The sequence below is a fragment of the Miscanthus floridulus genome, chromosome 9, assembly GCF_019320115.1.
Source record: "Miscanthus floridulus cultivar M001 chromosome 9, ASM1932011v1, whole genome shotgun sequence".
Taxonomy (NCBI): domain Eukaryota; kingdom Viridiplantae; phylum Streptophyta; class Magnoliopsida; order Poales; family Poaceae; genus Miscanthus; species Miscanthus floridulus.
Window position 1 is genome coordinate 4149547 of NC_089588.1, and position 15633 is coordinate 4165179.

Here is a 15633-nt window from a genome sequence, read left to right on the forward strand (position 1 = left end):
CCCCGGACGCGAAGTAGCAGGGTTATTGGTTCTATCACATAAATTTTTGATTGTTTGAATAATGCCAAATGAAATCAAATAAATAAAAAGTATCTAAAAATCCAAAAAGTCATTAAAAGCACGCTGTTTAAAATCCCGTGCGTCGACATCGCGTTGTAATTAAGAAACCACGTTGTAATTAAGAAACCACGTGGGATATATAATATAAAGCTTTGGCAGATCGACGAGAATAGCCCAGAGGATAGGAAACTGTGCGGAAGGAAGTACTCACTCCGGTCCAAAATAACTGTCGTTGTTGATGTATACCGTATGTTTGACTTAATTTATTGAAAATACGTGTAATATTTGTATCTCCAACTAAATTTATTAAAAAACTAGATTTAAATATCTTTCTAATAATATTAATTATATATACCATAAATATTAATAATTTTTAATATATATTTAGTTAAATTTATTTCTCGGTAAGCGAAAAATATTCACGAACATAGACAGTAGTACGGAACTGAAGCCAAGCAAGCAGGCCAGCGAGTAGCAATGGGCAAGTGGGATTTGGCATCGATCTCCGATCCAACACCTACCACGATCGAATCTGTGTCGTCGTCGTCAATGAAATTAACAAATATTTTACGTCACGTGCACGATGATACCGCCGTACCAGCAATCCGTGTCGTCGTCGTCTGCTACTGCCGTGCGGTGCCGCCGTCCATCATCAAAACCGAAACCTGGATACGTTGTGGGTGGATGTTTGATAGTACCTTCACACCAAACGTTTAGACGTCAATTAGAAGGATTAAACATAAGCTAATTGTAAAACTAATTGCACAAGTTATGACTAATTCACGAGACGAATCTATTAAACTTAATTAACCCATGATTAACAAGTGATGGTGCTACAGTAAATATTGAATCCTCCTCCTCGCCCCCCCCCCCCCCCCCCCCCTCTCGATGGATGTTTTGGTCGTCTATGGTACTCATCATTGTGCTGCCGGCCTGCGCATGCTACTTGAGCGCTACGGAAGTACTAGCAGACACGTGTGGCCATTCTAGCGATAGTAGCAGCGGGCTCCATCCAAGGAGGGGTACTCTTTTCTGTCGTGAAAAAAAAAGAAAAAGAAAAAAAAAACTAGGAGTACGCGTCCTTTCTTTCTCGCTCTGTGCTGTTAAAAAAGAAAGCTGCTCCATCATCCATATATAGCGGGCGAGGGAGCTGTACATGGGTCTCGCTCGTCGTCGTCTTAGCTTTTGCAGCAGGCAGGCAGGCAGGCACGCAGTGGTAGGGCCACGCCGTGTAGCTGCGCGCATGTGCAGTAGCTAGCTACTACCGAGTATAGCGATCTGATCGAGTAGGCAGCCAGACTGAGCGCGCGCGGCATTCGATTCCATCCATCGATCGATATGATGGGTCGGGGCGACTCGGCGGAGCAGCAGTCGGCGGCGGCGCCGTTGCTGGAGAAGACGTCGGCCGCGGCGGAGGCGTCGGAGGCGGGCGGCGGGTACTACTACGTGGAGGGGTGCCCAGGGTGCGCCGTGGACCGGCACAAGGCGGCGAACCCGGGCATCCCCTACGCCAACTTCCTCTACGTCTGGATCGTCACCCTCTGCACAGGTACGCTCTCCCGCCAATCATCGCCATGCCATCTCATGTTTGTACACCTCGATCTGCGCCTGCCATGCGTATGTACGTGCTTGCCTTGGATCGATATATTGCCCGGCCGTCAAAGCCGTCAGCGAATTGCGGCGAGCCATCCACGCAGGACACGAAGATGGCTATACTTGATAATCATTTAGAGAAACCGCAGAATAGTTTTTCGCTAAAATCTTTAAGGAGAATGTAGAGAGTCTCTTGGAGATGCTCTAATTTTAAGCTATCTGTTTTATAGCTCCAGCTAACAATTCTGCCTTAACCGATCATGTTCCATGCTTTTTTCTTTAATTGTGCAAGCCCTGGAACGCCAAGTAGTATGATTGGGTTTGGTTAAAATCCCGTGCGTCGCAATGCAATTAATTACACGACGTGACATTGCAATTAATTAAGAAAACCACACGGAATAATATAAAATAAAACTCTCGCCGATCGACGGGAATGGTCCAGAGGATCGGAAGCTGTGTGGAAGGAAGTAAGGAAATTCCAGCGAGCGAGCGAGGAGGAAGGAGCAGTCTGCAGTTGCGATGGGCAAGTCGGATTTTGGCATCTCTGATTCCGTCCGATCCAACAGCGAGAGCACACAGTCCGTCACATGCATGACACCGTAACAGCATCCGTGTCCGTGCCGCCGTCCATCAAAATCAAAATCAAAATCAAAATCAAAATCAAAATCAAAATCAAAATCAAAATCAAAATCAAAATCAAAACCTGGATCTGCTGTGGGGTTTTCTGGTTCAGCTTTACTACCTCCGGTACATGCATGCATCCTCGCCCCTCTCGGCTCGCAGCTAGCTGTCTTGGTCTAGTGGTACTCATAACTCATCATTATTGTGCAGGCTGCGCATGCAAAGGTTAATTATGTACTTGAGCGCTGCTGCGCAAATAACAATAATATACTCCCTATTCGCAGGAAACATGCAACCATGTGTTGCTTGCTAGAAAAGGTAGATCATATTTGACCAAGTTTTTAGTGAATAGTATTCATATTTATGGCTCTAAATCAATTTATTATGAAAATACATTTCGTAGTTAATCTAATGATATTTATTTAGTATCATGAATATTGATACTTGTTTATCTATAATTGATCAAACTTAAGATACTAAACCGTAATATTGTGCTAGAATTGCACCTTCTCCTGGAGGAACGGAGGGAGTAATATAAGTAACAAAACCACCGTATGAATGCAGACACGTTTGGCCATTCTAGCAGTAGCACGGGCTCCATCCAAGCAGAGGCGGAACCAGCCATGAATTCTCTCTGTTTCTCCCTCCACTACTAGACTTTAGCTCCGTCAAAGCCGCCAGCGAATTGCGGCGAGCCATCCACGTAGGAGGAGGGGAGTAGATGCGTCATGTACTTCATTGTAACTATAATCAAGGCTATGTTTAATTTGCGAATTTTGAAAATTTGGTTACTGTAGCAATTTTGTTTTTATTTGGTAATTATTGTTTAATCATGGACTAATTAGGCTCAAAACGTTTGTCTCGCAATTTCCAATCAAACTGTGTAATTAGTTTTTTTTCGTTTATATTTAATGCTCCATGCACGTATCACAAGATTCGATGTGATGGTTACCGTAACACTTTTTGAAAAAGTTTTTGGAAACTAAACAAACACCAAATGAAATTAGTACTGGACGCATGCAGCAGCAGCGCCGGGTCAAATCACGTCTCCTAGTGAAGTAACAACTAGTAGCAACTAGTTCAAAAAAAAATTCACGTAACAACATTTACAACTCTAAATAAGTTTAATATAAAAATATATTAATTGATTATTTTTATAATATTCTATAAATATTATTGTTCGAATATATATTTAGTCGAGGTTAAAAAGATTTAACCTCTACGAGAGATGAGAAGATTTTATTTTTTACGGGACAGAGGGCGCTCCTCCTATACTACCCCTAATAATCAGACAGGTGGCCACGAATCGCGTGTGCATACAGTTGCTTCCATCTCCATCCATCCATTCGTCCAAATTTTATTCTTAGGGTCTCTTTGGTACGATTTATGTCGGCTTTGACTTTATTTATTTTGCGTAAATAGAGGCACTGTAACATGAAACTGCTTTGTAAGTCGAAGTTAAAATGAACTAGAAGTCGAAAAAAACTAGTTTTTTTTTACTTCATCAACTTTAGCTTCACCGATAAAACCGTTTTGGATGAGCCATGTCAAGAAGCTTTAGTTTCTGCCATCTCCATCCATCATCCATCTATTCGTCCATTTCTTTCTTCTTCGGTAGTAGTAGGAGTGTAGTACTAGTACTTGCCAACCGCCACCATCAGCATGTACTATCGCACAGCATTGCCGCTCGCTCACAACAACTTGTACATACAGCATTGATGCTCCGTCCAACCTGCGCTTTGAGCCAAGCCCATGGCGTGATGTATTCGGGGTTGGGGCCCCAGTCAGTGTGTCCTTCTCCTCCAAGGGACAGGGGTAGGTCCGGGGACCGGAGGAGGAAGAGAAAGAGAGGTCGCGCGCCGTCCCATGCAGCCGTCCACACCACACGAATCAGCTACCACCACCCCCCGCCCGTGACCGGTGAGCCAAAGGTGATGCCCAGTTCCCGACGCGAATCAGCGCCTCCCTCCGTCTTGGTTGGGTTGGGGTCGGGGTCCCCTACCACCCACCACCAGCACGGATGCCTGGGACGGGACGGCACGGAACGGAACGGAACGCGGAGGGAAACGGGCATGGACGACGAACGACGCCACTCGCCTCCATCTGTACGCACTATGTAGCACCACCGATCCATTGGTGTTCGTTCGTTGTCTGCCCAATCCATCCATTTGCGTTCCTTGTCCGGCCTGGGCGCCTGGCTGGCCATTGGCATTGTGGGAGTAGGCGACGAAGGAAGGGAAGGTCGGAAGCCCTCGCCACCGCCAATAGCTGACGAGGAGGAGCGCGGCGCGCGGCCCGCGTCGCCCTTGCTGCGCAGCAACGACGGCGACAAGACCGACGACCGCCCGGAAATGGAGTGCCCCGGCTGCGCGTACGACCGGAGGAAGGAGGACCTCCGGCTCCGGAACGCCAAGCCGTACCGCGAGTTCCTCTACATCTGGATCATCTCCCTCACCGCCGGTACGTCTTGACCGCTGCCGCGCGCGTACGGCGTACCGCCATTCATTCTCGGATTAGATTCTTTCGCTCCTTGCATTGCTCTGCCTCTGCCTTCTCCTGTCTCGTTGTTGTTCTGCTTCAGCCCTGTACACTAGATTCCGGGAAAGATTCTTAATTTTTGCCCCCCAATTAATCACCCGAGAATTCCATGACCTGTGCAGGCGAATGTCAACCGTATGTAGTGCACACACATTAAAATTTCCCAATGGGCATGTTGTCGATATATATGTAGGTCCATGCCATGGTCAGTTGTGCGTGCCAAAGTGTCATATTCATTCACTACTAGGGGGGGACTGTACATCCTGTGTGCGTGACAACAGCGATGCAATTTCTGTGTTTCTTTCTTTTGTTGCCATACTTGGAAGGCTCCTTGTCCCCTCGCTCTATAGTATAGCTGCAATAGACTATCAGTAAGCAAACACAATTGGATTCTATCTACTGTCTCAAGATATATGCATCCAATGAGACAATGGCAGCGTCGTCGTGTCATACCCAGTTTGCTTTTCTTTCCAATACTACTAGCTGGGTGTCATTAGGCGCTAGCTAGCTAGGTGGACACTTTCTCCTTAATTTTAACTAAGACAGCGAATTCATTGAGCTTCGGAGCACTGTCCGTGTGAGCAACTCATTTAAGTTAGCAGAAAACTTCTCTGGAGATTCACTGCCAGGGGAAGCACGTACACACACCTTACAGAAAGTTGCGGCATTCAGTTTCCTTTGATATGTAATGCCTGTTTATTTACTGAAAATTTTCAGATTGTTCCAAGTAAGCAACAGCTGCGACATAGTAAGAATTTTATGCGTACTGATGGTACATTATTTCTTCATCATTTCTCAATCCTTAAATTCATGGGTGATTTTTTTTTATATTCAATCTTTATTATAGCTGAAGTTTTATGAGTGCCTGAGCGCTTCTCTCAGGTCTTATTCAATGGTTTCTTAGTCACCATTTACTGAACTAGCTTTCAACACATCTGTGCCAGCACTTGTGGCCGACGGAAACATGCATGATTGACATTTTTTTCTATGTTGTTATATAATTCCTATCCTTTTCACTCCCTTTCTTCTTTCAATAAATATCACCCATTGGACTTTACTGTTTCTGATTTTTCTTATTTGTTTTCAGCTTTACCGATATCATCGCTGTTTCCGTTCTTGTATTTTATGGTATGTATATATTTTGTTCTCCTTTTCTGGTTATTCTTTCAGGGCTTTATGTTATATCCCAAATAATTAATCAGCCAGTACAATGATGCTGATTTTTTATACCTCTCTCCTTTGCCAGTGCAAGTTAAGTGCCTTTACCTAATAAGTGTTCATGTCTTCTCTTACTATTTTACAGATAAGAGATCTGGGGGTTGCTAAAAGAACAGAAGATATCGGGTTCTACGCTGGTTTCGTAGGTTAGTTTTGACGAATTGCTCATTCAAGTTCACCATGGTTTTGTTTGGTTTTCACAAATGGTTAATGTCTTGTGATTGAGATGAGCAACTCCATATGCTGGATGTTTCCAGGTGCCTCATTTATGTTTGGTAGATGCTTGACTTCAACAGCCTGGGGAATAGCAGCTGACCGTATCGGGAGGAAACCTGTTGTCGTGTTTGGCATTTCCTCTGTGTTAGTAACATTTTACCTCCATTCTATGTAAAACGAAATGATGACTAACTGTGCACTTGTTTACTCCTGTCCTTTTCTTATTCAAATACTTGAGTCTCTGAGTTAAATCTTTTTAATGTCCCAGGGTTGTGTTCAATACATTGTTTGGTCTCAGTGTCAACTATTGGATGGCAATAGCTACGCGATTTCTGCTTGGTGCTTTAAATGGTTTACTTGGACCAATAAAGGTATAGTGAATTTGTGAGTTCTTTTGTGTTAGAAGATAGATGTGATATACACATATCATTAGTAACTTGATACCCGATTTTGTACAGGCTTATGCCATTGAAGTTTGCCGACCTGAACATGAAGCGTTAGCACTATCACTTGTAATATACAAATTTTATATTGATTTGCTACTATGTATTTTCTTATTTCAATGATTTTGAAATTCACCTTCTTGTAATTTTAGGTCAGCACAGCATGGGGAATAGGTCTCATTATTGGTCCTGCTCTTGGAGGTTATCTTGCACAGGTACTTCTTTTATTATTTTTTCTTCAAATCCAAAAAATGCTCTTCTTTAACAATCTTAAATTATATCTAATTGTCGATCCTAATCTGGTTAACTATGTGGCAGCCTGCAGAAAATTTTCCAACTGTCTTTTCAACTGACTCAATCTTTGGAAGGTATCTTTTCACATTGCAAAACTTGATAATCTCAAATAATTCACTTACAGAGTACTTATTTTGTATGGAAACTTGTCAGGTTCCCATATTTCTTACCATGCTTATGCACATCAATCTTTGCTGCTGTTGTTCTCATAAGCTGCATATGGATGCCGGTATGTGGGATTGTTTATTCATTAACCATTTCCATACCTTTTGAACCAAAGTTTGATTCCTCCCCTGCCCATCTTAAAGCATCTCACAATGCATTTTAGGAGACTTTGCACAAGCACAAAGTTCATGAAAATAGAAGTCAGAACATTGAAGCTTTGGAGGCCCATCTGATTGATTCAAAAGAAAAGGTTGAAGAAAGTGGTAGTTTAGATACTAAGAAGAGCCTATTCAGGAATTGGCCATTGATGTCATCAATAATTGTCTATTGCATCTTCTCCTTCCATGACATGGCTTACACAGAGGTATTTGCTTTTTGTTTGTTAGTTATGACACTGAAGTTTTGGAACTTTTGAGTACTATGCTTTAACAAGCTTGGTAGAATTAATGCATGTTATGAACATAATTACTCTATTCAAGACTAGAAGGATTTACTCTAAACTATGGTATATCTATTTTGCTAACTAGTTATTTGAATATTGCGTCTGTAAGTAGAATTTTAACATGGATCCTAATAAACATCGGTTGCTGTCAGCCAAGAAAATTTTGTCTTGCAGCCTAAGGGTGGTTTGCATTGCTGTGAATATCTGTTATTTCTTCTTGTTTTGCATCGTACATATATCCTTCTGTACCAACATATAACTGTTGTGTTACTTTATTTATTAGAAAGCTACCACAAGTTATGTAGATGTATGCTGTGTGCTCTCTATTACAGATTTACAGTACCTATCTAGAGGAAATTCTAGCATGTTTCGGAGCACTAATAAAAACTAACTCTAGGTGTTCTCTCTATGGGCTGAAAGTGACAAGAAGTATGGTGGACTGAGTTTATCATCTGAGGATGTTGGTCAAGTTCTTGCAATCTCAGGTAAATTTTCTCACTGTTGTTAGCATCATTAACGTGCAGAAACGCATTGTTGTCTAAAGTTCATGTACTATATATAATTGTACCTACTCACCTTTTGACCTGTATACCAAAAAAGAGAAAACTTAATCATTCCCTGACGCTGAACATAATCTTCAAATTCTGTCATCAGTCCAGTTCCATCATTGTGGTTCCCAAAACTTCGTGCACCAATTTTTTGTTATTTGTCATACTAGCATTTACAGTAGTTTACATCTTCCATTTCAGGTGCCAGTCTTCTTGTATATCAACTCTTTCTATATCCTAGTATCACTAGGGTTCTTGGGCCTATCAAATCTTCTCGAATTGCAGCTGTGAGTAAAATATTTCGTTATTTAATTATTGAATTCCTTCTGTTCTCGCTGCATATCTTAACTGCTGTGCTTGACCTTGCAGATCCTGTGCATACCTATCCTCTTTGCCTACCCCTACATGACATACCTGTCAGACCCTGGATTATCAATCATTTTGAATATTGCGTCAGTGATAAAGAATAATCTTGCTGTGAGTTTTTTTTTTGTATCTTTTCATACTTGTTTGAACTTTCAGATTCAAATAAGTACATAGACGGCAATTTTGGTACATTTAGAGAGTCTAAAATTACTCTGCTCTGAAGAAAGGAAAAGAAAATAAACTCTGTAGTTACTGCAGATGGTTGGCAAATATCAGCCGTGTAGATCATGTGTACTTAAAATTCCTCCAAAAAAAAAAAGAGATCATGTGTCGTTGCCCATAACATAGGAGATCACACCTTTTTTTCCTTTTGAAGAATAAGGGTTTTTGCTATTTATTTTTTCTTGCTGTATTGAAGTTTATTTGATTTTAACTATTTTCATCATTGGTGTGCAATATTAGGTTACCATCATTACAGGCACTTTCATCCTTCAAAATAATGCTGTGGTATGTATCAATTTATTCAGTTCAATTTCAAAAAGATTTTAAAACATCTGTCCTGCTAATCTGTGATTGACTGATGGCCATGCAATTAATAACAGCCTCAGGACCAAAGAGGAGCTGCAAATGGACTGTCCATGACAGGGATGTCCTTTTTCAAGGCACTTGCTCCAGCAGGAGCTGGCATTGTGTGAGTATAATCTGATCCTTACAGCTACCCTTAATTTTCTGTACGAACCCTTATGGTTTTAGTAAAAATAAACTTGCTATCCACATTACTGCTTTGGCAACTATGCTTAAATGGAATGTGCTTGAAGCTTCAAATGTTTGAGTCCTGAGGTGCTGTGTATTTTGATAACTAGTGGTCCACTGTTGCTAAATTTAAGCTTCACAAGTAGGAAGGCTGAGGTGCATTTGTACTTCTAATTTAGCAATTTTGCCATTTTGAAAATTTAACTAGTGCTCCACAGCTGCTATTCAGCACCAAAAGTAGGAATGCTGGATGTACTGTGCATTGGATCTAGCACCTGATTGTTTGTGTATGAATACAGGTTCTCATGGGCACAGAAACGCCAGCATGCCTTTTTCTTTCCAGGTAAAATTTGTTACATTTTTTGAGAAAAAAATTCCAGATCCATTTCGTATTCTTTTTGGCACTTCTCTCGCCTAAGTTTCCTTGCTCCACTCATACAGGTGATCAGATGGTTTTCTTCCTCTTGAACATCGTCGAGCTGGTTGGGCTTCTCTTCACATTCAAACCCTTTCTGGCAGTACCAGAGCAATTGGATAGCAGATAGTTCTCTGAATGAACTATAAAAGTTTTGGGGTATTCAAATTTCATCGTGTACGGCTGTACAAGTGATGAGAAGGTGAAAGCACACCCTTGCGCCGCAAAGGTCTACACCTGTTCGCTTGCTCGTATACGATCGTGGATTATAAGCTAGAACAGTATTTTTCTCTTACACCAAACCAGCCAGCGGTAAATAATCTACGATCGTTTACGACGAAACGAACAGGCTACTAGGAAGAAGCAAGAACTGTGTACTTTTAATTGTAAGTGATGTATGTAGTATCAGCATTTCTGCATAGGAAATGCACATGTAGGTGGTAAATGTGGCCATGGATCGAGAGTTACTGCGCTGTAAGTAGTAATAATGTAAGGTTCAGCGACTCAAAATTATTTGTTGGAAATGAAATTAGTAGCCATTTGTACCCTTCCTGTTTATCTGGTTGTTGGATTCTCTTAATTCTTCAGAGTAACCTTTTGCATCATGTCAGAAACACAATGAAGAGACTATGGGATGGGCAAAAAAAATGCAATGTTTTTTTTAGATAGAAAAAGGGAGGGAATTCTAAAACTGTTGACGCAAAAATTGTAGCTTGGCCCTTTTAGCAAATGAGACCCAGCTTGGAGCACATGAGGACAGCCTTCTTCTGCAGGTGAGGAACTGCTATGCTTTGGCGGCACAACGAATTTTTCAACCTTGTTTGAAGCTGAGGTTCAATCCCAGTCGTCCATCATAGACTGGATGGCTCGTTGAACGCAAGCTTTTTTTTTTTTTTGAGCATCCGTTGAACGCAAGCTCTGCAGCAGCCGTGTAGCGTCCCACTGTCCACCCAAGTGACGCACTGACGCTACAGTCTGGATGCACTGTCGGTTTCACGCCCCGTTGCCAAAGAGGCGTCCCCAAAGATAGAAACCTCAGTATATCAATCTTAAATTTGTTATGTTTTTCGAGTAATAATTTTGTTTATAGAAAAAATTCTTTTAACTTTGATCACGTTTATAAAATACATGAACATCTACAATATCAAATTAGTTTTATCAAATTCATATTGAATATGTATTGATAGCGAATCCATTTGGCATTATAGATGTTAATATTTTTTTATTTTTATACTAGATACATGCCCGTGCGTTGCACGGGGCCATAAATTTTTGCCCACGTCTACAATGAGTCAATGAAGGATTTTACTACTTTTACAAAATAATAAAAAGTTAATAAGTGATTTTGCATTTGGAACGCGATACTATTTTCAATTCCATTCAGGGGCGATGACACGTCGCTGTAGTACTTAGTTCCCTTGGGTAGAAACACGTTCCATCTCTAAAGTTGCGTAGCCGGGAGACGCACGACGAGTTGGTGCCTGCCGCAGTGCCTTCTTGAGCTCCGAGCAGTAAGCTTCAATGCTCACCAGCTTGGTGACTAGCTCCCCAGCGACGCCTCACCTCGGCAGCTTCGTGCGGTGCGGCATCTAGCCCAGTGCGCGTTGGGCGGATCGAATTTTCACGGAAGGGAGAGAACCGAGACGGACTCGATCCAGCGTCGGGCGGGCGCGCACACGAAGAAGCTGTGGACGAAACCTCGTCTCGTTTTTTAAGTGGTATATATAATAATAATTATAATTATAATAGATAAGCATGTTCAAACCTAGAGATCAACAATATCATACCATGGGATTCCAAACCAAAAAACGGTGGAAGTTAAGTCTCTTCCACCCATCCCTCATGTTGGGCCCAAGTTGAGTCTTCTTCCCGCGTGGGCTGATTTTGAGCTTCCGCCAGGGAGGTTGTTTGGCACAGGCTTCGGGTTTTGTAATTTTTTTTTGTTTTCTTCTCCGTCCTCCTGGCATGTATTTAATTTCAAATTTTCTTTTACTTATTTCTCCCCGTTTATTAATTTATTTAACATGACTCCTATTCTTTATTTATTCTATATTCATGTTTTAAATATGATTTTATTTTATTTATATTTTTATTGCCATCTCTCTTTCTTATATTTGTTTCTAATGCTAATGCTAGAATATTGTTCTCATGGACTTGGAACATTTCTTGCGAAGGTAAAACGTTTTTTTTCGTCTTGCGTGGCTAAAATATTTGGCTCGTCAAGTTATAAAATTTTCTCGTGAACCAAGAACCTGGAATACTTTTTTTGTGCCTCTAGAAGACTGGAACATTATTCTCCTGACCCTAGAAAAAGAAAAAACAAGGTGGTATATATCTTTTTAGACTTGAGAGTGGGACAGATCAATGGCGCAACGACTTGAAAATCCACATCCGAAGCGTTTGTTTGTACTGTAGTGTAGTTCCTCTTTGTCGTCGAACGATCCTTTGGCGCTGGAACCGATTATCATATTCCAGATTAGTCGAAGAAGCACTACAGACTACAGTTAAAACAATTGCAGATATATATGATCCACATATGTGTGGAATAGGTTCCTCACTTCCTCAAGCCTTGGTGGTTGTTTTTCATACACAAATAAAGAAGATTATTGCACCGACTGCACTAAACGGCGAACGTTCACCCAATTCTTCGTCAGCGATCAATCTTCAGACATTTCGTTTTCGGCTGTCGTCCGTACATTCTCTTTGCCTAACGCCACAGTGAAGCATGCACGGCATTTTCTTTCCGCGTGGTCTGGCTAGGCCGTTACTCCCCTCCTCTGCTGCGACATGCCATTTCCTTTTCCTGGCTACGATGTCACATGACGTAAGTCAGAAAAAACGACACATTTATTTGAAATTGCTATAACTTCTGAACGGTGTATCAATTTTCAATTCGTGTGTTCTACGCGACGAAGCGAACAAAACTAGATCCCACTTGCATATGTTTCGAAGAAAATTTATTCTAGTAGCAATTTATATGTACTAACTTATAACATATAACTTGTGCGAAAACTTGGAAACACAACTTATTTTCAAAAAAAAAATATTAAACACAAAAGAACAAATTAACTTATAACTTAGGCAAAAACTTGCAAACACAAAAGTTATTAACACACAAAGAAACGGATTAACTTATAACTTATACCAAAACTTAGAAACACAAAAGTTATGAAAATACAACTTATATACAAAAGTTATCAAACGCAACTTATATACGTAAGTTATTCTATACAACTTGTGTACATAACTTAATCAATACAACGCATGTGCCTAAGTTATATGTTATAAGTTATACGATATAAGTTAGTACACATAATTTGTTACTAGAAAAAATTCTTCGAAATATATGCAAGTAGGGTTTAGTTTTGTTTGTCTCGTCGCGTAGAACACACTGGTGCAAACAGAATTAAAAATAGATACACGGTTAGAAAGTTATAGCATTTTGAAATAAATGTTTTGCTTTTTTAGATGTGTCAGCGGTGACATCATGCTCATGCAGCCATGCGGGAGTAGAGAACACGCCGGGTGAGACCTGAGAAGTGTTTGCTGGTTCCAAATTAAAGCCCACTTTGGCACGATTCATCTAAAATGGCTTCACCGGTGAAGCCAAAGCCGATAAAGCCAGAAAAACTGGCTTTTCTTGGCTTCTAGTTCATTTTAACCCTGGCTTACAAAACGGCTTCACGCTACAGTATCTCGATTTGCGTAAAATAGATGAAGCCGAAGCCGACATAAGCCGTGCCAAAGAGGCCCTAAGTGAACGTTCGTTATAATGGAATTGGGTTATTGCTCACTTGGCAGTCAATATAAAAATTTGGGGAGCAAGTTGCATTCCCATGTCAAGTCTGTGTGTCCGGCCTATACTAATGAACATTGTTAGAGGAGCCATATCTGAGATGGAGTTTGTCTTCTTGCTGTTTAAGTAAGTAAAGTGATGATTCTATTATTATCATTACTATTTAAGTAAAGTGATGATTCTATTATTATCATTACTATTTGGCATCATTGTAGCATGCAAGTTGTTAATTAATTAGAAATTAATGATGCGCACTTGCATTGTGTGATTACTTTTGATTATAGAAGATGCGATTAAGTAATCGCATGCATGCAGCTGCAGATCCGTAGTACACTTTTCCTGTAATCGCAAATAATATAAATCCAACAGGGCATTAATTGATACAGTCTTCGCAATTTGACTAGCAAATCAAGAATTAATCAGCGGACAGGAGCGAGACCGATGTCGTAGTCGTACCAGCAGTAGCACGAGAGAGACCGATGTCGTCGTCGTTCGTCGCTGTGAGGAGAAGTAGAAAACTGAAGGAAAAATAAAAGGAAAGAAAGATGAAGGGAAGGGAAACAACGTGTTTGTTTACCTGGTTCGTTCGCGCTCTGTCTCTCTCTCTCTTTTCCTTCTCTTGACTAAAGATAGACGATCTCGAGTGCTATCTTCGTGGACGCTGCACGCCGTCTTCGTGTCGGAGCGTCCAGACTAGTGGGTTTTGCACTGTAGTTAGTAGTACGTCAGAGTGTGAGACGATTTGCATTATTGTACACGTCAGGCGATTTGCATTATTGGATGCAAGAGACGTACGGCGTCGATGGGTCTCTTCTAGCACGCTGCCTTGACCAAAGCTCTGAAGTGTGTGTATATATATATATACACACATAATATATATATATATATATATATATATATATATATATATATATATATATATATATATATACACGCATAACGGAGAGTATATTCAGTAGCCAGCTACAAAATAAGTTATTCTGTAGCCACCTCCATTTACGATAATTTTATATACTAATTTACGATAATGATAATACATATTTACGACAGTTGGGTTACTATAACACATGGCGATATTTACCGTAACATTATAGTAAACCACTTAGTAAGGAGTTACTATAATCTCGTAAATTAACATAATAATTATCGTAACTCAAAGTGGCTATAGAATAAGTTATTCTATAGTCAGCTGTAGAGTAGTAGTTCTATACACATAATATATATATATATATATATATATATATATATATATATATATATATATATATATATATATATATATATATATATATATATATATATATATAGAGAGAGAGAGAGAGAGAGAGAGAGAGAGAGAGAGAGAGAGGAGAGAGAGAGAGAGAGAGGCCTGGTTGACCCGGCGTTTACTACGTTTTGGACTAGCTACTGGTCCTTCCTCCATGAGTCCTTATCGCTGCTGACGACGTTGAAGTAGTCAATTGTGTCTGCTGGCTTCCAAAAAGTAGCGCTTTACTTAGCAGGGTGCTAATGAAGGATGATGACCGATTATGAACACTCTAGACAACTTGTTTGCTTCAATCCGGTGCTTCCTGCTATGGAAAAAGGACCAGATAGAGAAATAGAGAAACAATAGTGCGTGGAATGTGGGGTGCTGAATGGAAGAACTATTGGTATGGTTGTTAAATACTAGCAAGAGACAAGGAGCGCTGGCTCAGTAGTGGACTGTGGGCTGTTTTGCTTGGCTCTAATTGTGTTGACATGGCTTGTCTTATAAACAAGTAATTGGCTCTATTAATTTTTTCCTCGAATAGGTAGGAATGTTGTGTATACTTTATATTAAGGTAAAAAAAAGTCTTGTACGCGACATGATTGGTAATCTAGCTAGTATGCTAGATCAATCGGTGTTACGTTCTAACCGCTCGTGGCGATTACATGATGAGCTATAATATGCAGCTAGTCATGACTAATGAGTATTAATTTTCTATTAAAAAAAACACCAAGCCACTACTGGAAACAACATTTTCCCGGTGCGCCTGCTATTTTTTTTGACGGCATCTCGTAAGCACTCAGGAAAATGGCATCACGTGAGCGGTGTGAGGGCAGTCCCAAACAAAAAGCTGTTCCTCCCTCCGTCCCAAAAAGCCTTGTCTAGTTCATAGCTAGAATTGTATTTTTTTTACGAA

At 40.6% G+C, this 15633-nt stretch overlaps 1 protein-coding gene across 2 annotated transcripts; it reads left to right on the forward strand.

The window, feature by feature from the left end:
• The first annotated feature begins 1189 nt into the window (after positions 1–1189).
• LOC136483308 (protein ZINC INDUCED FACILITATOR-LIKE 1-like) lies at positions 1190–10219 on the forward strand. 2 transcript variants are annotated; one of them, XM_066480323.1, is made up of 17 exons: positions 1190–1609; positions 5900–5940; positions 6116–6176; positions 6288–6390; positions 6515–6617; positions 6705–6758; positions 6842–6904; positions 7008–7057; positions 7137–7212; positions 7312–7512; positions 7988–8075; positions 8340–8425; positions 8508–8615; positions 8967–9011; positions 9107–9195; positions 9557–9600; positions 9699–10219. In XM_066480323.1, exons 1-17 carry the CDS (start codon positions 1399–1401, stop codon positions 9800–9802), a joined length of 1527 nt encoding a protein of 508 aa, XP_066336420.1. In that variant the 5' UTR covers positions 1190–1398; the 3' UTR covers positions 9803–10219. The 2 variants fall into 2 exon arrangements, with proteins under 2 accessions (XP_066336420.1, XP_066336421.1); XM_066480324.1 differs by lacking the exon at positions 1190–1609 and adding an exon at positions 3891–4734.
• Positions 10220–15633: the final 5414 nt, after the last annotated feature.